Source organism: Emys orbicularis, chromosome 5, assembly GCF_028017835.1.
Source record: "Emys orbicularis isolate rEmyOrb1 chromosome 5, rEmyOrb1.hap1, whole genome shotgun sequence".
Classification (NCBI taxonomy): Eukaryota; Metazoa; Chordata; order Testudines; family Emydidae; genus Emys; species Emys orbicularis.
In genome coordinates, this window is record NC_088687.1 from 63464532 (window position 1) to 63490574 (window position 26043).

General features: G+C 41.5%; 1 protein-coding gene across 1 annotated transcript in view; it reads left to right on the plus strand.

Annotated features, from left to right (window-relative positions):
• Positions 1 to 7379: 7379 nt before the first annotated feature.
• Positions 7380 to 26043, plus strand: part of RBM46 (RNA binding motif protein 46) — a 37022-nt gene continuing 18358 nt past the window's right edge. The window contains exons 1-4 of the mRNA XM_065404947.1: positions 7380 to 7407; positions 9754 to 9915; positions 22826 to 23293; positions 24323 to 25105. Coding sequence (XP_065261019.1) covers positions 7380 to 7407; positions 9754 to 9915; positions 22826 to 23293; positions 24323 to 25105 — 1441 coding nt within the window. The remainder of the gene's footprint in view (positions 7408 to 9753; positions 9916 to 22825; positions 23294 to 24322; positions 25106 to 26043) is intronic.

A 26043-nucleotide genomic window follows, 5' to 3' on the forward strand; every position in this document is an offset into this window, starting at 1 on the left:
TAGGGTTACATTCTGCTCACAGGCCACTATTTGGTTTTCTTGATTTTTGCCTCTGCCTGTTCTTGTCTGTCCTAAGTTTCTGTGTGTTCTCCCCCAGCCCACCACCCCATGTGTTTGACAGATAAGGAGAATCCAAAGTTGAGAAGTCTTATGGTCCCAAGATATCTATAATTATGTGGTAAGTTTTGGGCTGATGTCAAGCAAAATTCACTGGTATTTTTGTTCTAACAAGATTCACTTGACTTTATGGTAGGCAGCACCACGACATCCATTTTAAATTATCAGTGTTTCACTTGCAAAGAGCGAAGCTGAATACAGGTTAAGTTGAACAAGTAGAACTTTATTAAATCCTCTGCACTGCACTATGTGGCTGAGTTGCTTCCAGCCTAGCTCCCCGTATTCCTTATTCTACTGGCGTTCCATCAATAAGAGTCCTTTCAGAGCACATGGGTCTGCTGATTCCAGTTCCACTGATCATGATACAATCACTATATACTGTAAAACTTTTTTGTTATGGTATAAACTTTTTCTTGAGGGCCTTCATGTACCAGCTGAAATAAAATACTAAGTACTAAACTACTAAGAAACAATAAGACCAGCTATCATTGATGGTGCAAAGGATAAGAAAGGCCTTCTACTCCCTCCTGCAGCTCACAATGTACCCTGAGGGACCCACCTGGGGCATGTTGTCCAGCAACCTTCCCTAGTCTCCTCTAAAGGGAGAACAGTTGCAAGAACTGGTTTGTGGGAGAGGAGCTTATAAGGCCTCTTGACATCATCGTCATTCTCTCAACTCTAATTCTCTCCTATTTGTTGAATTGCTATTGATTATTGGTCTTCCTTCATCCCATTTCTCTTCTAGCATTGCAACACTTCAGCTGCCCAATTTCACTGCCCATTATATTTCTTACATTCCTTCTCTTTCCTACCCCCTCTTCCTCCTTCCCTTTGAAACTTCCTGCCCACAGATGCCCTCTTTATTCATTTCCTTCTCGATTCAATCCCTTCTTCTCCACCACTTCAGCCTTGAATGTATCCCCCAAACCCTGAATTTTTGTAACAAATAATATAAACACATAAACAGAGATGTAAAACCAACATGGTAGATGCTTGTTATCATGCTGGTCATTATGCTTCTATGTTGTATCTCTTTTTTCTCCACTCTGTCTGATTTTGTCTTTTAGACTGTAAACTCTTTGGGGCAGGGACTATGTCTTCCTATATGGCACGGGAACCGGCTCACTTTTTTAAATGCTAGTTAAAGTTGCCAGTGCTCAGTCTATATCAGAGCTCCTATGCTTGGAGGAGCAGCATTGGTGGTGGTAGAACAGTGACATTCCCAAAAAGTTGAGAGACAAGGTGGATGAGGAATATTGTTTATGTACTAACTTCTGTTGGCGAGAGAGACAAGCTTTCAAGATACTCTTCTTCAGCTCTGGGTTGCTTGAAAGCTTGTCTCTCTCACCAACAGAAGTTGGTCCAATAAAAAAAAAGAAAATTACCTCACCTGCCTTGTCTCTCTAATATCCTGAGACCAACCCAGCTACACCACCACTGTTCCCAAAAATGTCTATTGTAGATGTCAGCTGGAGAGATGCAAAATCAAGTGAAACTCTGGTGCTGATTACATTTTGCACTAAGGATTTGGACTGTTCCCATGTGCACTAGAGAAACATCTGCACAAGTCGCTGCAAACCAAAGCGCCCTAGTTTTGCACAGCCCTGTTTTTTAAAATAACATAATATCCCCACCTAGTGGCTAGCTAGGAAGTGACATTATCTACTGCAATAATATGGTATAAGAAGCCATTATTATCATTGCAGCTTCCCCTCCTTATAATCTACCACTACCCATACAGCAAAACCCATAGTTCTTTCCATAACATAAATAAGGAACAATTACTTTATATTAGTAGGATCCAAAGTTAAAAGAAAAGTAGACACTTGTTAAGGTGAAATTAACCACAAAAAAGTACTGAACATTGCAGTTTGTTTCATCGCTGTTGGATTCCTGACATAATTAAGGTTTGGAGCCATCACCCTTATTCATAACTGCATTTAACATTTCTGATTTTAAAAAATAATTAGAAATAGAAATGAAAGCATTCTATGGCCATAAAGATGTGAAAGAATTGACAGAAAGTAGCTAAAGAAAGTTGTTCTCTACCTCCCTAGTCCTTTAGGTCATCTTTCTCCTTTTCTTCCCTTCCATTTTTTGACTGTCATTTCTGTTTCATATTATCACCATTTTCCTTTTTTCTCCCCCATCCTCCCAATTCTTCCAGTCAGCTTCTTTACTTCCATGAGCTACCATCAGGAAACAATGATTTTTCTTATTGATTGACTGAAGGCACTGCTTGGCCATAGGGGCAATAGATTTTGGAGGCAGATATACAAGGTGGCAATAACCAATAGGTGCTGTAATCCACAGGCTAATATACAAGGTAGTAGGTATCTACTATGCTGATACGAAATTTGAACTCTGCAGTGTGGGAAATAAAACAAACACATTACTAAAAGTTTTATACATCTGTTTATGTATGGTTTTCTTTTTAAAATCCTTCTTGCCGCTGAAATAAAAAAAGTTACGGGACAAATTCTGCTGTCAGGTGTATTGGCATAAATATGGAGTAATTACATTTACTTCACTGAAATTACTCTGAACTGATGCTTGTGTAACTAAGTGCAGAATTTCCCCCAATATCTATGTTTAACATTTACTGTACGTATACATGTGCAAATTCAGATTCTACTGACCCATTCTTCACAGATGTATTCCTCGCTCTAAGAACAGGAAATCGCATCAAAAGAGGAAGAAAGTGCTACAAAATGTTTTCTTCTAATGACTCCTTCAATAGTATCAGAATTCCATAGCTCATAATGAAAAAAATCCACTCTTTTAAAGAAGCAAACTGTACAAGAGTAAATGGCACTCTTGAAGAAGAAAGACCCTTGAGGCAGTATAACTTTACATAGGAGGATTCCACTAAACAGGCGTTTGCAGCTACCTGATCAAATGGAAACTAAATTAAAATGTATTGATGGACTGAAGTGAATGCTTTTTCTAGACTGTTTACTATAATTAGATTTACAATTACATAGATTACATTTTAGGTCTAGGTTCTGTAGAGACCTTTGTCTAAACTTCAAAGGATGTCTGCTTCCTTTTAAAGTATTTGCCCTACCTTCACATCAAACTTGTCAGAGTACAGAAATGCTACATACCAGCTTTTCCAGCTCCAGGACATAGTAAAATTTACTCTGACAAAAAACCTTATTTTTCTATAAAATGTATTATAACTGTAATAATAGTCTACTCTAGGAAAATGTGATGAGACTTGCTGACATTCCAAACAAACAAAACAGAACAAAATTATGTACTATAGTTAGTTAAAACAGCTGGCGAAGAAAAGAAAAGCAACTGTCACACTTGATACTAAGTAGTAAGATGAATGGGAAAAGATATTTTCAAACATACCCAAGGGAATAAATGGAATGATCTATGCCATGTTCTATCCTTGTTCTACATGCCTCAGATCAGTGAGAGTTGTGAACAGATCTGTCACATTCATACAGTAATTTAGGGCCCACTGATATCGATGGGTGCAGGATATAGCACCTAGGCAAACGGCACATTTTACTTAGATTCCAAGTACGTTTTTAGCTAGAACTTATGCCAAATGTATTTTGTAAAGAGCAAGTAACTCTATTGTAAAATGCCCCCTTTACACATCTTTATTTAAGTCTTTGCTTATCAAGACTAAAAAGATTAAAACATAGCTGTACTTAAGTCCTGATTCAGCAAAGCACTTAAGCATAGCATTAAGTGTTTTGCTGACTAATGATGATTTCCTGAATCAGGGTCTTGTTCTCCTATCCTCCAAATAGTTGTACATCAAAACCAGCAGAGTTAAGCCTGGCATTAGTTTGGTCTCAGTTCAGTTCCAGTGGACAGGTGTCTATGTCAAAAAACAGTCATCCCAGCTGATATTGTCACTCTTGTTGGCAGTTTTAGTAGAGATGGGCATGAAGATTTAATTACCCTTCTGCTTATATCACTTGTTCTTTGAAGCTTGACTACTGACAAACACTTGAGTGGAGCAAGGGCAGCAGCTTCTCTTTTAAAGACCTACTCCCAACAAGTGTTACCTAAGAGAAGGAAGGAGGAGAGGCAATTGAAGAAGGAAGAGCCAGAGAAGAAGGTAAAAGGAAGGAGACAGAGGAGAAGAAAAGGAGACGGAACTCACTTCTCATGCACATACTGCTGTTTATTTGATATACTTACACAAGTGCATAGAAGATTTAAATTAACTAGATTTAAAATTGTTTAATAAAAATGTGTTTTAGTAATCTTCTTGATGAAGAGGTTGCATAGTTCTGACATCCGTGTTTACTGCAAAATAATGACATAGGTTTGGAACACTTTCAGCCAATTAGATTTTCCCTTTCATTCAAGCCATTTTATAAAATAAAGGGAAGTCTGACCATAAATTTGTGCAATCTATTGGCTACTGTGGATAGAAATTAGATAATATTCATTTACTATTTAAAGGAATATTATTCAGTTTCTGTACACTCAATGGCAGACAGCAATACTTCGGAAGTGTCTGGTACAGCCCCACACAATGAGACCTCACGTGCATGGAATCCAGAGAAAACACTCCGATTTTTTTTTTAAAGTTAGAAAAGAAATATACTTAGCATACTGTAAAATAGCAATAACTAAAATGGAATTTCTTATTGGGTAGTGACTGATCTCAGGCAGTGGAAAGCCTGAGTTGCTGCCAAAATGCACTGGCTTGTTAACATTACATATACTCAATTCCCTCATGTTAGAGATGTCATGACTCATTTGAATGAGGTGAAAATAATTGTAGGCACCTACACTGAAAAATGTGGTGCCCCTCCATGAAAAGTGATATCACTGGGTACACTATTAAGCTTTTACTGTTAAAAGTATTAAATGTCAAACATATCATTAAAGCATTATTCTATAAATAACAATAATGGAACAAACCATCTCTTTTGAAAAAAAAAATAAACTGATTAGCTGAATTGTCTACCATGACATATTAGAAATTACTTAGAAATTGGCACCCATTTAAAATTAGACTAAAAGTACTGAAGCATGTTACTATAGTGACTAGAGTTATAATTTCTCTGATTCACTGGAATATGAAATTAAGCATTTAAATATTAAAGTTGGGGAACTTCTTTAATGAGTTAAAAGTTGTATGCTTTTTCTTTAATGACCTCATTGCTGTGCAATCCGGGTGCAATAAGTACACAATACTTTGATAACAGCAAATTAAAATGCCCACAACCAACAAACTTTACAGACTTCTGGTGCAGCTGATGGATGCCCATCAAATGTATATGACATGGGTATGGTTCTGCAGCCATGCTCTGACCCCTGAGGAATTTTGTTGGGGTTCTGAGTATTGTGTAAAAAATACATGGCCTCCAATTGCCACAACATTGCTGTGGCATTTAAGAGATGCCTAGCTCCATTATTTAATTTAATTTAATGGAGAGATAAAATAATTTTAAATTTCTCTCTCTTGCTATGTACCTATTTTGTAATTGTGGTGGTTAGTAACTGGTACCAATGGGGTTGTATAAAGCTGAATTTTTTTGTGAATGTTTCTGCAATTTTGTTTCAGGTAACTTTGCACCTGCTATATGTGCTACCTTTTTGCAGGACTGTTTAAGATTGGACTTTCAAATCAAAACATGTGAAAACATATCTTAGTCTGATTGCAACTTTACATTTTCACTCAGCAATGGTGTGACTTTCAGAAAAGCTCAACATTTCTCAGACACGCCATCGTGCCCCCCCCCCCCGCACTTTTTTGCGATACGTTAGTAAAACTGAAGTCACACTAAGCTGAGCAAAAATCGCGAATTGCGGAGGTTTTCCCTCAGTTTGTCTGTATTTGCAGGAGCAGAGGTAACAGTGGATTTGTAGCCCTAGGGATGAACACGCTGTACCCTAGCAGGCTGGGATTCACATGGGACAGAGGGGCTCCAACATTGCTATGAATTTTGTCAGCATCAGGGTAAGACGCCCTCCCAAGCCTACTTCACACCCCCTCCCTTCTCCTTCCACGCCGCACTCACATGGTAACACCTCTCTCATTGGTTCCTTCGTACCCTCCTTTTAATTGGTCGCACACCCTCCCTCAACCTCCAAGGTTTTTAAAAGCTTTCCCCGCCCTACTCGACTCTCGACACGTTCTGATTGGTTGCTGGCGCCCGTCAATTTTGTCAGGTGCCTACTCGGACGGCTGCTGATTGGTGGCGCTGGGGCGTCAGACAGTGCCACGCGCCGAAGAGTGGGAAAGTCGGTCGTCGTGGTGGTGCGGAATACCACGCGCGTGAGAAGGGCGGTGGTAGGTGAGGCGCCCGCGCTGCCATTGCCCCTTCCCCAGTCCCGGGAGTCGCCGTTGGCGGTAAGGCTCTCTCGGGAGGGGGGCTGTTCAACGTTCTGTGTAACGGTCCCACCTCGGCGAGTGGGGCCGGGTATCTTCAGCCTGAAGTCCCTGCCGCGCCGCTGGGATGGGCGGCGGCTGACAGCCCAGCGCGGGTGCGGCCCCAGAAGCCCCATGGGGGGAAGCGGGCGGGGGGCTCTGGACACAGGCGCTGACTTTCTCATTTCCCCGGGGTTCTCGACTCCCGCTCTGCTCCAGACCCTGCCCCCACACCACCCCTTCCCCTAAGGCTCCACCCCTACCCTGCCTCTTCCTGCCCTGTTCTGCCCCTCCCTGATCACGCCCTGCCCTTTCCCCTCCCCTCCAGTGTCTCCTGCCCGCCGCTGAACAACTGATCCGGGGTGGGTGGGAGGGAGAAGCTGATTGGCGGGGCCTTCCGGTGGGTGCTGAGCACCCACTATACTTTTTCCGTGGGTGCTCCAGCTCCAGAGCACCCTCAGATTTGGCACCTATGGCTCTGGATGGAAAAGCGCCTCTGTGACTGTTGCTCCAGTGACTCCAAGGCAGCACCAAGAGACCCAGGGAGCCTCTCCCCTGCCACCCTTCTCACCCTGGGACCTACTCCCACGCCACCCCTGCCCCACACCCGGGCCTTTGTCCGCCTCCCCTGCCCCTTTCTCACAGCCTCCAGCGCTGTGTACAGCCACCCCAATCCCACTGCTCCCTGTGCCCTGCCAGCCAGCCCTTCCCCCTGCATCAAATATAACGTGCCCCTTCCCTGCCACGTAGGTCTTGATGTTTCCACAGATATACCCACCCCCTTCCTGCCAGCTTGATTGGACTGGGTGAAGCAGAGGAAAATCTATTTGTCCCGTGTGGTGTCCTATCAGCAGTGAGACGTGTGTCTGCCAAGCCAGGGTCTGCTAAGTGAGTGCTGTTCCTTCTGGGCATGCGTGGCCTGCATGCTGCCAACCACGGTAAAAGTAACCCAGGCTATGTCTATACTTAAACAGCTACAGCTCCTCAGCGCAGCCACTTGCCAGTTCTACAGTGGGGTTCTCCCTTTGTTGTAAATAAGCTACCTCCCTGGGAAGTGGTGCGGTTGCTAAATAGATGGAAGAATTCTTTGGTAAACCTGGCACCGTCCACACTGGGGGTTAGGCTGGCATAAATGTGTCAGGGGTGTGGACCCCTATAGACAGAGCTATGCCAATGTAAATTTTCAGCATAGATCAGCCCTAACAGCTAGTGTGGCAAGCTGCAGTCGTGCCACGCTCACCACTATCATCATCACTATCCAGGAATTACCAGGACAGAATTATTCCACTTTCTTTTCCCTCATGCCCGACTTAATCTCCATTTTAATGCAAAGGGACGGCAGAGGGAGTGGGGTGAGCAATAATAAATAGTAATAAAATAATAACTAAAGACATTTTAATTCATTGGTCTATTTATGTGTGATATGTATTTAAGTTCTTATTTTCAAATAGCAGCCTTCTTTCTATGGATACTTTTTTCAAACACTTATACCTCCAGATGTGTATGTTAATTTCAATGAACAAAGGCAAAGTAACTTACCTGTCTGTGTAGGTGTTAGCCTAACATGTGCCCATGCAATGTTTTGCTGCTTGAAAAATGTATACATACAAGGTTTCCAAGTGGAGGCTGCTTTGGAAATCAGGCCCTTAATGTTAGTGGTTTTTGAAGTAATTCTCTTTCAATTATTTTTTATTTTTATTTAAAGAAAATACTGTTCCTAGAAAATTTTTTCATACAAAATGCTTTCCCTAAAATTTTGAGGTATAATAAATATTCATCTAATTTACTTAATCTATCTAATAGTTCTGTATGAGGAGTAGGACATTTGCTCGCATAGAAAAAATGACTTTCTTTTGACTTTCGTTTGTTAGTATTTTAAGATTGTATATTAAGCATGTACGCATTTTGTTTTTTATGTTTGTTCACTTGTGCAAGCACAGTGTCTATCCCTGCTTCAGAACTGGTTTGTTCATTTTAAACATTGCTGACATTAAAATTATAATAGTGAAATTAGCAAACTTAGTTTGTTAATAGAAATTTTAAAAAATCATTTTAGTGTTTTTAAAATTGATTGTTAAATTCAAGTTGAACTTTTCTTTAAAGACCAGTTGGAATTGAGTATGTTTTAAATATTATGGGGAAACTCTGAAGTACTCTAGTTTAAATCCTTCTAAACTGAGATGAGGTTGTACCATGACATGCTGACTTGAAATATTTATGATGATAGAATTACTAACCCCACTTTTTTCAAAATTTTTTAAAAGTCTTGTTGAGAGCTACAAAATAGGCTATGTTTGAAGAAAGTGAGTGGTAATTAATGTTCAGAAGCAGCAAAATGCATCCTGAGGTTTAACAGAGGCTGTCCTGACTCCAGTTTGACCTTGCCTCACTGTTGCCTCTTACACTGCACCCTCTGGCCCTCTTACAAGTTTCCAGGCCCCTGAAATACCACCTAGTTGTGAACTAAGTCACTTTTAACAGCTTTTAATGAAGAATATAAGTAAGGCTGTTTGCAATCCAGGATGGTATTACTAAAAAGATCAGGGTCCTTATTTCATGCATTTGTGGGGATTTGTAAATGGAGCAAGGGCCTGGAAGCTGTTCTCTGAGGGATAGGAAACTCCCAAACAGTAGCAGGAAGCTCAGCCTGTCAGGAACTACATGCTGCCCCAGAGAAGAGCTGCAGTGAATAGATCTCTGCAGACCTCTGGCTCTCCATAGTGGCAGGAGTCCTGACTCCAGGAAAGGTACTGAGCTGAGAACCCTGCTGGAGGGGAATGGTGGACCCAGGTGGGAATGGATAAACTGATACTTGACTATAAGATCCTGGGGTGAAGTCTTACTTATATTTTCATTGGGTTTTAGGTTAATAAACTAGACCCCTCAGAAGGGGCATTGTTCCCTACATAAAGCCTTGGTGAACTTATTAATGACACTAGAGGAAACTGTGGCAGAAAGTGCTGCACTTGGCCACCGTGTGACACTCCATTGGCGAGTAAACCACATAAAACAGAACTTTCAGGCTATATCCTACAGATTATTAATGCTTATGTGTACTGTATTCTCATGCGTAATTTTATTGTAATGAGACCATATTTGCAAGAAAATATATAGATGATAACTTGATAGTTTAGAACAAAAAAGCTTACTCCTGCAAGGGAAGAATTTCATGAGGTAAAGTTGAAATAACTTATGCTGTTACTTTTCTGGCTTTTAGTAGCTATTGTATGTGGATAAGTTTAGAATTCTGTATTATGAAATTTTATCTTAATGTTTTGTTGAAGATATTGCAAATATGCATGACGAAAGTACAGATGTAACAAATGGATGTGGCAAAATCCGAACTGGTACTCAGAATGAGGCTGCCTTATTAGCTTTGATGGAAAAGACTGGCTACAGCATGGTTCAAGAAAATGGACAAAGAAAATTTGGTGGTCCTCCACCAGGTGAGCATTTGTTTGAAATTATAAAAATACCAGGCCAAGTTCTGCCTTTACTTTTTTCCCAGTTAAACCACTGAAATTGACATTTAGCAAAGAAAACAGGGAATTGAGAATACATCATATTGTTAAGGGCTTTCTCTTTGCCCCTCCCTTGGTTCTTGTCATGCAGACAGAAAGCAGAAGTCCTGAAGTCTGAAGTGCAGGCAATGCAATGTTTATTGGGGTTAATCAAGCAAGCATATCCATAGTTCTGTACGCCACAGAGCCTTCCATGTCCCCTTTTTTCCCACCTCCTTCTTGGCAGGCTTGATTATACCTGTAGTGCATGCCCCTGGTCCCATCCCTTACAATTTATGGTCATGTTCTGTTTTGGAGGGTCGCGAGACTGGGGACTTCGGTACCACCCCCTTTATCCCCATGGGAGGGGTAAGGAGTGCGGCTATGTATTGGCCAGGGTCACCTTTTCTCTGGATTTTTAGTGTTTCTTATGCCTCCCCTCCTCTGCCCCCATCCCCTCTTGCCCTTCCCGACTGGTTTCTTGACCTTGCCTTGAGATAGGAGTCGAGGCAGTCTTCAAGTGTACACTCGTATATTAAGCTCCCACCATACCCAGCAACGCTTAAACTCTCTTCCTTATCTCTTCTCATTGTGCTATAAACGCCATCTGGTTAGGCAGAAGCAACACAGTGTGTGTGTGTTCTTTGTTCACATATTAGTAAGGATATAAAAATATCAAAAATCAAACCCAAAATTCTATCCCAAGCTAAGAGACAGGCCTATATACTAACACATGTGTGCAGTGAGACTAAGGTGACCTGGAAGAAGATACCTTAACTTGTATAACTTCTTGAATTTAATGCTTCATTTCCCAATTTAACATATCATTAATGGCGTTATTTATTTTAGAATTTTCCTCTTTTTGTTCTAAGGATGGGCGGGGGGATCCATGTTTAGTTTAAGAATGGTGGCAGGGCAGGGCTGTGGAGGTTTGGACTTATTAATAACTAGGGCTGTCAAGTGATTAAAAAAATTAATTGCGCTATTAAAAAAATCATCGTGATTAATCGCACTGTTAAAAAATAATAGAATACCATTTATTTAAATATTTTTGGTTATTTTCCACTTTTTCAAATATATTGATTTCAGTTATAACACAGAATACTAAGTGTACAATGCTCACTTTATATTTATTTTTGATTACAAATATTTGCACTGTAAAAAACGAGGTAGTATTTTTCAATTCACATAATACAAGTACTGTAATGCAGTCTCTTTATCATGGAAGTTGAACTTACAAATGTAGAATTATGTACAAAAAATAACTGCACTCAAAAATAAAACAATGTAAAACTTCAGAGTCTACAAGTCCACTCAGTCCTACTTCTAAATTTAAATTGGTATTCTATTGCTTAACAGCACGATTTAAACTGCGATTAATCACAATTAATTTTTTGAGTTAATCCTATGAGTTAACTGTGATTAATCGACAGTCCTATTAATAACTATTTCTTCACTTAAGAATGCACTTAAAATTCTGCTGTGCAGGCACAACGTGGTCAACTTTAAACAGATATGATTTTAATTTTGAATCAGTTTTCCTCAAATTTTATTTGTTTTTTTTAAGTCACCATGAGATTTACAGCCAAATTTTGAACTATTTCATACTTTTAAAGTTATATGGATAAAGAATTTCTGATTGGAACAAGTAGGGAAACTGCAGTTTTTCTTACTTGGATAATTAAAAACCAGCTCAATGAATTTTGCTCAGACTTGAAGAAAAAATGTTTTTATGCTGAATAATATAATTGAATATTAAGCACAAATGATTTTATTGATAAAATTACAGACAATAGTGGAAACTGCATTTATGCTCTATAGCAGTTGCAGGTCACTTTTGAAAGTCTCAGTGGCTTTGGGCTTGACTGCACTGCAGTGTTAGTTCAAGTTATCTACCCATGAGTTAACTCCTGTTGAGTTAGCTGAGCCTGAGTGAGAGCAGCAAAACATCACTCGAGCAGCATAGCCTGTATGTATTAGCAGTGCAGAGTGGCTGACGCACTTACTTTTAAAGGCACTGTGATGTTGAGCTGAGTAATGCCTAATACCTTTAAAAAAAATCTGGACCCAAGACCCTATAGTATTACTAGTTCAAGCATCAGCAGCACTTGGCCTTCAACTTCCCCTCCCCCCCATAGGTGAGCTAGTTCGAGTTTAAACCACCACTTGAGTTGGAGACTTGTGTGTGTGCATAGGATTTGGGTTAGGAACAACATTAGAGTTGTATCTCGAGTTAATGCTGCTGTTCTCCCTCTTATCATGGCCCAATCTGGAAACCAGAAAAGACAGACAGGAGCAGGGTGATTCCATACCCCCACTGTTAAAGCACTTCCTGGGATATGGGAGACTCAAGTTCAAGTCCCTGCACCAAACTGAGCAGAGTGGGGATTTGAAAACAGGTCTCCCACCTCCCAGGTGAGAGCCAACAGCATAGTGGTTAGGGCAATAATGGGGTGGGGGGGTATTGCTCTCACTTTTTCTTTCTCTGGTATTTTGTGAGGAATGGCTTACCTGGCTTAGGCACCTAACTCCAGGAGAGGGTTCACAGCTGTGACTCCTTAGCACTGATATTGCCTAATTAGCTTTTGATGAACAGGACTTAAGCCATGCCCTTCTCCTCAGCATTTCCTACTATCTTAGTGGCTTGCCACTCAGTATGCTGGCATCTGTGAATCTTTTACAGGTGCCTAACTCTTCCCTTGCATTGTATAGGGAGCCATGGGGCCTAACTTTGGGTTGAGGATTCTCCTGGATGGCAGTTGTGGCAATGCTGAGTGGAGCAATAGGTTCCTTTGTGGATCTAGGCCTTAGAACCTTGTTTCAGAAACCAAATTACAAATGTATTCCAGGGGTGATGGGAAGGGGGGCGGTCAAGGAGCCATAGCCCACCCACTTTCCACCACAGGCCTGGTCCCCTTCTCAGTCTCTCCCCCCCCATCCCCCACCGCGGCCCTGCGCGCCCCACCAGGCCGGAAGCTGGAGCTTGGCCTGAGTAAGAATAGCCTGGGGAGCATGGGAAGCTGTGGGGAGCCATGGACCCTCCACCTGCCCAGGGTGGGGGGGGGCCCGAGAGCAGCCCCTGGTCTGTGTCCCTGTCCCCTGGACCTCCCGCCTAAGGCACATGGGGGGTCCATGGCTTCCCACAGCTGCCCGGGAGGCTCTTACCATGGCCTGGCTGTGGCTCTTTGGCCCCCGAAGCCCCACCCCAGGTCAGGCTGGAAGCTGGAACTGGGTCAGGGTAAGAGCTGCGTGGGCAGCTGTGGGGAGCCGCAGACCTTCCATCTGCCCTGGGTGGGGAGACGGGCTGGGAACTGCTCTCGGGGGGGGCCCACCCCTGGCAGGTGGAGGGGTCTGGGCTCCCTAGCCTGGCTTCTGGTTTGGCCGGGGGCCAGGGCCTCAGGAGAAGAGGTTGGGCAGGGGTGGGATCATGGAATGGGTGGGGCCTTGTGCCCCCCCCCCCACTTTTCGGTAGAATACGTCACCCCTGATGTATTCTTAAATACAATAAGCATAATTCAACAGAACAAAGACTGTTTTATAATTTGGAGATGTTAATATAGTCTGTCAAACAATGTGTATAGTACCATTGTTCCCAAACTTCTTAGTACAGCAACTCCCTTACAGATACTGTACAATTTGGTGGCTCCCCACAACTAAATACCATCTTATTTTTTTTATTTTTTTTTACTGTCTCAGGACACTAACTTCAAGAGGGACCACTAGTTTGGTTGGTTTGGGACCTTTATTTAACTATTCAGTTGGTTTAATTATATAATGTGATCTAATCCAGATTTTTAAAACAATAATTTGAAAATTATGAATTTTTGACATGTTTGGACACAACTGAAGATTTTAATGAGAAGAATGGTCCTATTTCAAACTGCATGGTTGCACAGTGTTTTCCAGATTTAAATGATTTATGTGTTTAGTTTTCACAAATCATAGGTAAAAACCTAGACTCAAAGATAACTGGGAGCAGCACTTTCATGGATTCATCACTGAGTTCTTTATACTGTCCATTAACAGAAATCCAGAATTCCTGGATTGTTATATTTGAAATATGTGATCTTCTACATGTGATCACTTGACAGTGTGATACTTAAGGTTGGCATGGAGTCGTGTGTTACTGAGAATCTGTTTTTAATCCAATCAGTAACAAAATTAATGTTCAAATCTATGAAAATATTCATCAAAATAGGAATACAACTCAGACAAATGAGTCAATATTTGGTCTTTAGTGGCATTTTGATTACTTTCACTCTGTTCTGTTAAAAAGCGTGATAACCCTGGAAACATCTTGGTAACTCCCTTTTCAATGTGGCATTTCCAAAGACAAAGTTGCTTCATGAATTGCCTGGTTTCCTTTCATATCTAGTATATTTGCTTTCCTCCTTGAAGTATTAGGTTCAGTGCATTCAGTCTGTCAAATATTTCCACTAGGTAAGCTAATATAGTTAAGAAGTCAGCATTACACATGTAATCTGCAAGGTCTGTTTTCCCAAGAAGGAAAATTCTGATTTTTTTTGTCACTCAATTCAAAGACATGTTGTAACACTTCCTCACGTGACTTCTCTGTGAAACAAGTGGAGTATGGTAAGAGCCCATCTGTTTGCACAGCATAATAAAATGTGTGTTTGCTGCCTGGAATTAACAAATTTGGTAACTGTTGAGGGCCTCACATACTTCACATTGCAGCTTCTTAAATGTCAAAGCTTGGAGGTGAATCATGTAGTGAGTCCAAATTGTTGCTGGTGCAACTTTACTCATTCTGCAATCCTGCTCTTCTATCCCGTCATGGCTGCTGCCCCATCAGTGCACAGCCCCCCACACAGTCCATTCAAAACTTTCATCCACTATGAATTTATTGAGGATTTTGTTCTTAACTTGTTCTGTCCGCTGATCCTGGATGTTTTCTGCAAGATCCATCAGCATGTTGACGGACTGTGGTATTTAACATAGGAATGTTTTTCAGTGTTATGGTTTCTTGTCTCCCAATCATAATTCTATGCATGTCTATTGCTGGTAGAAAGGTCTTGTTTATGTTTTTCAGTTTGCATGGTTACAACATAAGATGCTTCTAAGGCTTTTTGAGGAACAATTGCTTATTTAGACATTACTCTTTTGCCTCCTTAGTTCTCCTTGTTTCCGAAGGAAAAAGTCACAGCTCTTATTTACAAATTCTAGGTGTTTGCTTTCTAAATGTTGCTGTAGTTTCCCTGGCCTTGTACTTTCATTTACTAATGCTCCAAAACAAATGATACATTGTGGCTGTGGACTTTCCAAAGTAGTATCCAGACCTGAAAACCCAAACATAATGTAACTATCACCATATTGTCTATTTCCCTCCTTTTCTGTTTAACTTTATTAAAATTGTCTTTAGTTGAATGTTTGCTTACATGTACGCTTAGCACTTGGTAAAAATTGTTCCATTATAAAAATAAAACTCACCTGTCTCTGCCTCAGCCCCCTACCCGCTAATGCAGTGGTGCTGCTGCTGCTGGCACTGGGAGCCTTTCTGTGCACTTTGCTTCAGCAGGGGCTTTCAGCAGAGATTTCTGATGAATATTTCCCCCAGCAGGAAGTCTTTTTGCTGAGGGCCCCCTGCAGGAGTGGAGGGCATGGAGATGCTTCCAGTCACAGTATCAGCAGCAGGACAAGACCCCAGTGATTTCTAAGCTTAGTTTAATAGTCTCTTAATTAGGGGGAAACCCAAAATGGGCATATCTGCTAAAAAAAAAAATTAAAAAAAAAATTCTCATATGCTTGTGGCTCTCCCATGAACCCCTCATGATTTTCCAAGGGAGCCATGGGTCACAGTTTTTGAGGCACTGGTGTAGCACATACTAATTTTGCTAACGTCTGAAAAAAAAATACCGACTCTGACCATGCTGGAAATACACCATTCTCCGAAACAGCATCAGCAGTATGTCAAATGACAAAAAATGCAGAGGACAACATAGCCTAACTGCATTTGGCAAAATGATGTGCTGCTTCAGTCTCTGACTATGGTATGTATTTTGCATTAATTCTTTGACATGTAAGATTAGACTGACCAGTGAAGGTGCTGACAGATACTGCTAGCAGTATAGTTTGGCTTTGCTGATTTTTTTTTAATGCAATTTTAACCCCTTGGCACTAACAGGTCTAAAGTTGCAACCATTAAGTGCCTAATGCACTTTGCATAAACACTGAGTATTTGGTGAACCCAGCTAAACTAATTTTGAATAGCTGTGGAAGAATGATTCAGTGTATATATAACTTGAATTTTTTTGCAATATTGAGTGTATTGAAAAAGGCAATTAGATCAGTTCATTGTCTTAAAAGAGAAGAGATGGGAACATGAGTTTTATTTAGGACTTAATTGGTTGGGTAGATTGAGAGTAAAAATAAAAAATCAAGTCACATTAACAAAGGATCCATTATTGTTTAACTTTATGATTTCCTGACAATACAAAGCTTGCACATGTATCTGCCCCTTTTTGTGAAGATTGAAATCCGTATTGCCTCCTCTGTCCCCAAATCAGGCATCTATCTGCACGTAGGAAAGGGGCCTGCTTGGGGCAAGTGGTAGCAGTGTTAGATTGCCAGTTGTGTTAGCTGCCTTGTCCTCTGATCAGTCCTCTGAGGAGAAGTCTTGCATGTTAATAAAGCCTTAAGCCTTATTAACATTTAAGTGGTGCACTTCCATGCTATGTAAGTTTGGGGACAATGAAGTGCTATGTAGACCCTGGTGATGTGGCTCCAAATGGATGCTGATAACCCTGGCGGATTCCCTATGTACTGTGCAGTTCTTGGGCAATCCAGCAGGCAAATCAGATCATTCTGTTTGGAGGCTAACCTCACCCAGCCAATCTGGTAGAGTTTTCATCTCTGCTGTTGCATCTCTGGGACTTTTCTGAAGATGAGGATTACCTGGTCCACTAAATATTACATTTGTACACATTTAATCACTATAACATTATTTACAAAAGTTATTGTAATGTGTCTTAATTATTGATAAACTTTCACGTAAAATGTAGGCAAATTCTTGCTCGCCTTCTGGAGGCTCGCAAGCCTGCCTCTTTCTTATTTTCCCCTGTTTTATTTCTTTCCTCTTTCTCCTGTCTCTCCATGCTGTCTGTCATCTCCTAATCCTCAAATATGCTCTTGGTTTTACATGTAGATGCAATTTAGTTTTCAAAGCTTTTTTCCTCATTCATTCTAAGTTGTGGAAGAGCGTGCAAAGAGGAAGGATATGTTACAAGGGGATGTTGATCACTATTCAAATTGGTCTGCAAAATTCATTCTATAACTTTTAAAACATCTGATATTTTGTATGCAGTGGTGAAAGATAACGTTATATCAGATCTGTGGTGATACCAGATAATCAGTGCATGTGAAGACTTAGCTTGGCTAAAGGAGAGATACATGGATTTGATGAGTACTTTCAGACACCAACTAAGGATTTGTCTGGTTTCTCCCTTCTTCAGTGTTAGGAAAGACTGTTCTTCAGTCTGGGGCACCATTGATTCAGATTCTTTTGTTCTGAGAGTGACTGAAATGAAGAACAGTTAAATCAGAATGGTTATTCCAGTCAATTTGAAATAACTGATGTATGGAAACCGGTATGAATACTTACAGCTATTCGTGTAAAGATCCTAGTGCACACAGTGGTACTTAATATGCTATGGATTTGAATCACTGTATGATTTTTAGTTGCATATTCAAAATTTGACATGGGACAGGATACAATTTTTTAATATTTTCCAAAGGAAAATTCACCTATACTCTTCAAACATTCTCAAATTTGTAAATATAAGGCACCTGTTAGCATAAATAAACTCAGACGTAAAGTGTATATGAAACTTAATTTGGCATCAGCTTGTGAAACTGGAGAATAATGGGATGAGCAAAGTGGGTACAATTTTCTTGATTTTTTTGAATATAATGAGAGAAAACAGTAGACTGCAAATTATCAAATATGCAAAGGATGCAGAATTTTGTTATGTCAGCAAAGTGAAAAATATGCCATATGTTCATGTTTTAGCAAGGACAAGCCTTTTGTTCTGTTTCATACCGCGAGCAAGATATGGAATAGCACAGCCTGAGGGCCCACAAACATATTACCTGACATAGCACATTCAGATCAGCATAATGTTTACAGGGTTGAGCAACAGGAGTCATTTTAGAAAATAATGAAGCATATCCTCTTCTCAGAACTTCAATTGAAATATTGAATAATTGGAGAATGTGCCATAGGGATGTGCATTAATTTTGCAGCACAAATTGGAGAGGAGAATTTTGCAATTGTTTTGGAACTTTACATCTTTGACAGGAATATGTATTGATCTTCAGCGTAAGAGAGATGCAATATTTGACTTTTTTGTGATAAATGCCATTTTTTGGCTATGCAGTCTAGGATACTTTATTTTGGAATAATCCTCCAGAGTTTTAAATCTGTTGCATAATCATTGTGTGTGTGTGTGTGTGTAGTGTAGTGTAGTGTACATAGTCTTTTAAACCCCTTGAAGTGCTTTAATAGGCTTTCCCAGCTCAGATGCTAGCTTGAAGGACTTGTGAGCATGGGAGCAGTTTCATGCTTAGCCATTCCGAAGGAGAAGCCAAGTTTGCAGACGGAATAGATCGCTCTTGGACTGGGGCTGGTTAGTCTGACCTCAGACACTGCCTCCTCTCACTACCATCAAGAGATGGAAGAGAATTCTCCCTGTGGCTTCTGGGGATGGCGTGGGCTCACAGCCTACTTCAGTAGCGAAAATCTATTATGGCAGCTCAAATTAAGGTTGTAGCCAGTCTCCCACATTAGGTAGAAAAGGAAAGGAGAACGAAAATGTGTGGGATTTTTGGGAGGTGGGGTGGGGAAAGAGAAGGAGCACCAGGAGAACCAGGAATCTGAAAAACAGAAAGGGGGCGGGGGGAAGAGGTATGGAGAAGCAACTTTTACAGGTTAGGATGTGAAATATGAGTTTCTTTCACTGCCAGTACAGTTAACCATTATTATATTAAATGCATAGCTGAAATGTAAAAATCTAATCCAAACTTAGGCCTTGTCTGTACTATGTAGTTTTGCTGACAAAATAGTGGATGTGTACACACAACAATGCTCCCCCTACCGATTTAACTTGTGCTACGCTGAAATAATAAATCCATCTCGACGAGTGGCATAGAGCTTTTGGCGACAAAATTAGTGATACTGTGTCACTGTAGACACAGGGAAACATAAGCAAGTGCACAGTGGCTTCAAGGAGGCCTTGCACAATGGCTATCATTGCAGTTTCTGCTCAGCTGCTCTGCAGCCAGATATACATGTGCACGCTCCCTTCCCTCCTCCCCCCAAAGCCCTGGGAATTTTTGAAATTCCACTTACAGTTTACTTGGTGTGGACAGCTCACATCACATCTTCCTAGCTGACCATGCTGGCTTTCTGCAGCAAACGACTCCCGTGTGGAGTACACCCGAGTTGTTGGGTCTGGGGGGAGAGGAGGCTGTACAGTAGCAGCTCTGATCCAGCCATAGGAACTTTGACGCCTACGAGCAGCTTGCTCATGGCATGGATGAGGAGGGGCATGAAAGGGACACACAGCAGTGCTGTGCTAAGATAAAGGAGCTGAGGCAGGTGTACCAGAAGACTCCCCCTGCAGCCCATAGAGATGTGCATTCCTTGTCCTCCCCAAATTCCCCCCACCCCTACATTTCTCTCATGTACTGCGATGGGCTGGAACCTCTTGCACTCCACCTCTAGGCACATGTTCCATAAAGACAGGTGGATTTACATGCAGCTGTGAGATCCTCACTTCAGTTAGTGTTGCTCACTGTCATGTCCGTTGTAAGAAATGTTAATCTGTGTATTGCTGTTTCATAAAAATAGAGTCTTACAAAGTCAGTGATTCTTTATTTGTGACCTACACAGGGTGGTTGCAACATAAATTCAAATATGGTGGCAATCACCACGTTTGCAGATTATAATTAATGCTCAGGTAGGAATCATTACACGGGTCATTCAAGATGGCAAGTAAACAATGCCTGGCTCAGTTCATTACAGAAAGACACATTACAGGGGCTTATTGTCAAAATGCTGCTTCAAAGCCTCCCTGATTTGAATTGCCCCCTACTGAGCCCCTCTAATAGCCCTGGTGTCTTGCTGCTCCAAATCAGCTGCCAGGTGATCCATTGCAACGCTCCACCCCTGGGGAAATTTTTCCTCCTTAGCTTCACAAATGTTATGAAGAGCACAGCAAGTTGCTATCACCATGGGAATATTTTCCTCACTGAGGTCTAACCTGCCAAAAAGGCAGTGCTAGCGACCCTTTAATCTGTCAAAAGCACATTCTACTGTCATTATGCACCTGCTGAGCGTGTTGTTGCAGTGCTTCTTGCTGCTGTCAAGGCTGCCAGTGTATGGCTTCATGAACTACAGGCGTAAGGGGTAAGTTGAGTTTCTCAGGATCACTGTGCATTTCCACATCCCCTATTGGAACCTTCTGGTCTGGAAAGAAAGTTCCTGCATGCAGCTTTCTATACAGGCCAGCATCATGCACCTTTCCTAAGCAGCCCGTGTTGATGTTAGTGAAACAACACCAGCGATTTACCAGTGCCTGCAATACCATAGAGAAGTAGCCCTTTTTGTTGATGTACTCCATCACAAGATGGTCTGGAGCCAAAATTGGGATACACGTGCTATCAATTGCCCTGCCGAAGTTAGGTATCCCCATTGCCATAAAGCCATCTGATATTTCCTGCACATTGCCCAGAGTCACAGTTCTTCGTAGCAGGAGGCCGTTAATGGCCTTGCACACTTGCATCACCACAACCCCTATGGTGGCCTTCCCAAGTCCAAACTGATTCGCGATTGGGTGGTAGCAGTCTGGAATTGGCAGCTTCCACACAGCGATTGCTATTTGCTCTTCCACCATTAGGGCAGCTCTCATTTTGGTGTCTTTGCGCTGCAGGTATACAATGACACGCAGTGGCTACAGAACTTTTGTACGCTCAAAGCCATCTCCTTTGAAGTGAAGATTTGACAAAGGGAAAGAAGGACTGATGACTTAAAGCTGCACGATTCCATTTTCCCTCAAACAGACTTGCATAATCTTCCCCAATATGCAGTTTAAGCCTGAGCTTTTCTCTTCCCTGTCAAGCTATCAGTTTTTGAGCATGGACGTGATGACATTTTTAAATGGACACACTTCAAAGGAGATGGCTTTGAGCGTACAAAAGTTCTGTAGCCACTGCGTGTCATTGTATACCTGCATCACAATTTGATCTCACCACTCGGTGCTTGTTTCTCAAGCCCAATAGCAATGGTCCACCAAGCGCAGCTGCTCCATGAATGCCAATATCAGTCTTGAATTGTTTCTTTCCATAGCACACAGCAGGGCAGGCAGCATGAATTTCTGTTTATTCATAACACTTCTCACAAGACTGGCCCTAGCACAGCAATGAGTGCAAAGCTTACAGGGGCAGTTGAAAAACAGCATGAAATGCAGTTGGAAGCCCTTGGAATTATGGGATGGAGAAAACTGCATCATGGGGGGCAGTGATCTTGCATCATGATGCACTGTAATCCACTACTAATCCAGAACTCCTAGCCGGAGAAAGTGATTTGCACAGTGGGATAACTACCCATGGTGCACTGCTCTCTGTCAGTGCTAGAGTACCAACTGTGGACGCACTCCACCGACACAAGGAGTGTTGTGTGAACGTGCACAAGTGATTTAATTATGATTAAGGCTCCATGTTTGTCACGGAGGTTGCGGAAGTCACTTCCTGCAACCACTGTAACTTCTGCACCGTAACTTCTGGAGCAGCTGGTGTGGCTGTTCACCGGGTGGCCCTGGGGTCAGCCACACCGGCCACTGCTGGAGCGGCTCTGAAGCCAGCCACTTGGATGGCCCCGCAGCCAGCTGCTGCTCTAGCGGCCCCAGGCAGCTGGCCCCAGGGACTGCCTGAGCAGTGACCGATGTGGCTGGCCCCGAGGACCGCCTGAGCAGCAGTCCTGGGGGCAGTGGGAGCAGCCACAGCTGAGCAACTCCCGGCAGTGATCCCAGGGCGGCCGGGTCAGCTACTGGCCCCACGGGGCTCCCCCAGCCATGGCAGGAGTGGCAGCAGGTGCCCCCCCGGCGCTCTTCCCCTTGGTAGCTGGTGCCACAGGCTCCTCCCCACCCTCCAAAGTCCCCCCTCACAATACCCCCTCCCCAAGAGTCAATCGGGTATTTATGGTATAAGTCATTGACAGGTCACATTCATTCATAAAAGTGCTCTAGATAATGTTAATATCAATTTGATGCTATTTATAAAGCCAGGTAAGAGAAGCTGAAGTTGTCATTTCATGAAGTATGACACTCTTGCAATTCATAAACACAGCACCAGGAAAAGAGCTAGCTTTTGGATGAATACGTTCTGTATGTTTAAGCAGTATGTATCTGGAAACCTTTGCCATAACTATATCTCAGTTGTAGTCTGGGAAGGATTTGGATTAATTTTATGCAGAGATATGTGTAGTTTGGAAATTTGACACATCTCCCTTACAGTAGAATGTAACTGACTTTTTTTGGGCAAAGCATTAGGGATTTACCTTTGAAAATTATTTGTGTAAAATGTATTTCCTCTAATTGCTTTATTGAACTTAGTAAAAGTTCTTAAAAAACAAACCGAAAATGCTGAATGGGGTTGTCTTGTTTTCAGAGCTGTAGGGAATCAAGAAAAGATGACATAAATCAATACGATGATAACCTTTGTAACATACTGTACAGTATTATCAATACATCAGAAATGTGCTTACAAATTCTGAAAAAATATTGTTTGAGAAAGTTGTGGTTATGGCATTCATACTTACTGGTTGCTGGACAATTTTTTTAAGGTTGGGAAGGTCCTCCCCCACCTCGTGGCTGTGAAGTTTTTGTGGGAAAGATTCCTCGTGATATGTATGAAGATGAATTAGTCCCTGTTTTTGAGAGAGCTGGGAAGATTTATGAATTCAGATTGATGATGGAATTTAGTGGTGAGAATCGAGGATATGCCTTTGTGATGTACACAACTAAAGAAGAAGCCCAGCTGGCTATCAGGATCCTTAATAATTATGAAATTCGTCCAGGAAAATTTATTGGTGTCTGTGTAAGCTTAGACAACTGCAGATTATTTATTGGAGCTATTCCAAAAGAGAAAAAGAAAGAAGAAATCTTGGATGAAATGAAGAAAGTTACAGAAGGAGTGGTTGATGTTATTGTTTATCCAAGTGCTACTGATAAAACTAAAAACCGTGGCTTTGCCTTTGTAGAATATGAGTCTCACAGAGCGGCTGCTATGGCTAGAAGAAAACTAATTCCAGGTAAGCCTTTAATTTTAATATTAAATGTGCAATTTATAAATCAAAGCATTTAAAATAGATTTGTGCTTACACCACCTTTATCTTACTCAGTTGATTTCAGTGGGACTTGACACACGCTTAGTTCTATCCTCGACAGGGATTTTTTTAAATTGAGGGATGAAGATACTGGAATTGGGAAAGGGGGGGGGGAGAGAGAGCAAAAGGTTCAGTAGCAAGGGAGAGAGTTGGAAGGAAAAGGAGTGAAGAGATCAGGGGAAGCAGAGTTGGAGAAACGAAAGAAAGGCAAAGAAAATGTGTGAAATCCTGGTCCCATTGAAATGATTGACAGAACTCCTATTGACTTCACCCAAAGTCTTATGTTGGTCACAGACAAGAAGCATTGACTTTAAAGAAGCTTATCTAAGCCTTGAAAAGTAACAGGAGAAATAATAAGGCCAACTCAACAAATGTAAGGGAAAAAATGGCATGGCACTCAAATTTGAACTTTTTAGAAACATAACATGCTTTATGATCTTCAGTGAATTTGTTTTAATGCATATTGGGGAAATAAATTAACAGGGCTCATTCTAACATGGACACACATTATTTTGTATTTTGTTTCCCTGTCGTCGGCCCCCCCCCCCAAGTATGACTATTTTAAAAATACATTGCATCATCAACTGGCAAAATTTTGGACTACTTGAAACCACATAGATTTCACAAAAGCAATCATCTTTAGCAAAACTGGCACTGGTTGTGGTTTAAGCAAAAGCAGACTGAGTACTTTTTAAACAGATGAACATTGCTGAAGAATTTTTTGCAAAGTTTTATTTTTCTTATTGACCTCTATACTTTCAAGCAATGTTTGTTTAGCGAAGTGAATGCAAATAAAACATTTCATCGTGGCTTGTTTCAAATTTAGTATTATAAATAACATAGGCTTATTCCAGTGTTTTGGTTCCTGGAATGGTTAATGAATATTATTTATCACTTAGCTTTCTTTTTTCAGTATTATGCATTTTACTTAAATTTAATACTACTTTGTCCTAGGAACGTTCCAGCTATGGGGACATACTATTCAAGTAGACTGGGCAGACCCAGAGAAAGAAGTGGATGAAGAAACAATGCAGAGGGTTAAAGTGTTGTATGTAAGAAACTTAATGATCTCTACTACAGAGGATGCAATTAAAGCTGAATTTAACAAATTTAAGCCAGGAGCAGTTGAACGTGTAAAGAAACTGAGAGACTATGCTTTTGTTCATTTTTTCAACCGAGAGGATGCAGTTGCAGCTATGTCAATTATGAATGGAAAATGCATTGATGGTGCTAGTATTGAGGTAACACTGGCAAAACCTGTAAACAAAGAAAGCACTTGGAGACAGCATCTTAATGGTCAAATTAGTCCCAATTCTGAAAATATTCTAGTTTTTGCTAACAAGGAAGATGGTCATCAAAAATCATTAGGAAAACCAGCAAATCTTTCAATTCGTCTTAATGGTCAGCACAGTCCAAGCCCCCCTGAAATTGAAAGGTGTACTTACCCATTTTTTCCAGGGACAAAGCTTACTCCAATTAGCATGTATTCTTTAAAATCCAATCATTTCAGTTCTGCAGTAATGCATTTGGATTATTACTGCAACAAAAATAACTGGGCACCACCAGAATATTATTTATATTCAACAACAAGTCAGGATGGAAAAGTTCTCTTGGTATATAAAATAGTTATTCCTACTATTGCAAATGGATCCCAGAGTTATTTTATGCCAGACAAACTCTGCACAACATTAGAAGATGCAAAGGAATTGGCAGCCCAATTTACACTGCTACATTTAGGTAAGTTTAATAATTATTTTTAATTAGTTCTTAAGAATTGAAACCAGAGAAGTTTACTTTAAATTTGTTCTGTGTGTAAATAGCCTACGTCAGGGGTCGGCAACGTTTGGCACGTGGCTCGCCAGGGTAAGCACCCTGGCGGGCCGGGCCAGTTTATTTACTTGCTGACGCGGCAGGTTCGGCCGATTGCGGCCCCCACTGGCCGCGGTTCGCCGTCCCGGGCCACTGGGGCCGGCGGGAAGCCGCGGCCAGCACATCCCTCGCCTGCGCCGCTTCCCGCCACCCCCATTGGCCCGGGACGGCAAACCGCGGCCAGTGGGGGCCGCGATCGGCCGAACCTGCCGCATCAGCAGGTAAATAAACTGGCCCGGCCCGCCAGGCGAGCCGCGTGCCAAATGTTGCCGACCCTTGGCCTACGTACTTGCTGCCTGTGGGCCAAGTGCATCTTGTTTCCTGTATTCTCAGTTCACCAGTCTATAACTTTAGGGTGGTATCACTGTTGCTCGTGATAAACCAGAAGCACAGCAGTAAGGAAATCTTCAACTTCACACTTCCAGGGCCATTTTTCTGCTTTAGTTCCTTCACATGAATGCAGGTTGTAACAATGCATCTCTTATTTTTGATCTTTTCCCTATATCTGTTTTATACTTTTCCCCATTTCGTCTTCTCTTTTGAATTGAGTACAAATTGGGCTCCAATAGGAGTTTCATCATCAGATGGTATACATTTTGCCCACAGGAATGATTTAGACCAGGGGTTGGCAGCCTTTCAGAAGTGGTGTGCCGAGTCTTCATTTAGTCACTCTAATTTAAGGCTTTGCGTGCCAGTAATACATTTAACGTTTTTAGAAGGTCTCTTTCTAAAAGTCTATAATATATAACTAAACTATTGTTGTATGTAAAGTAAATAAGGTTTTTAAAATGTTTAAGAAGCTTCAT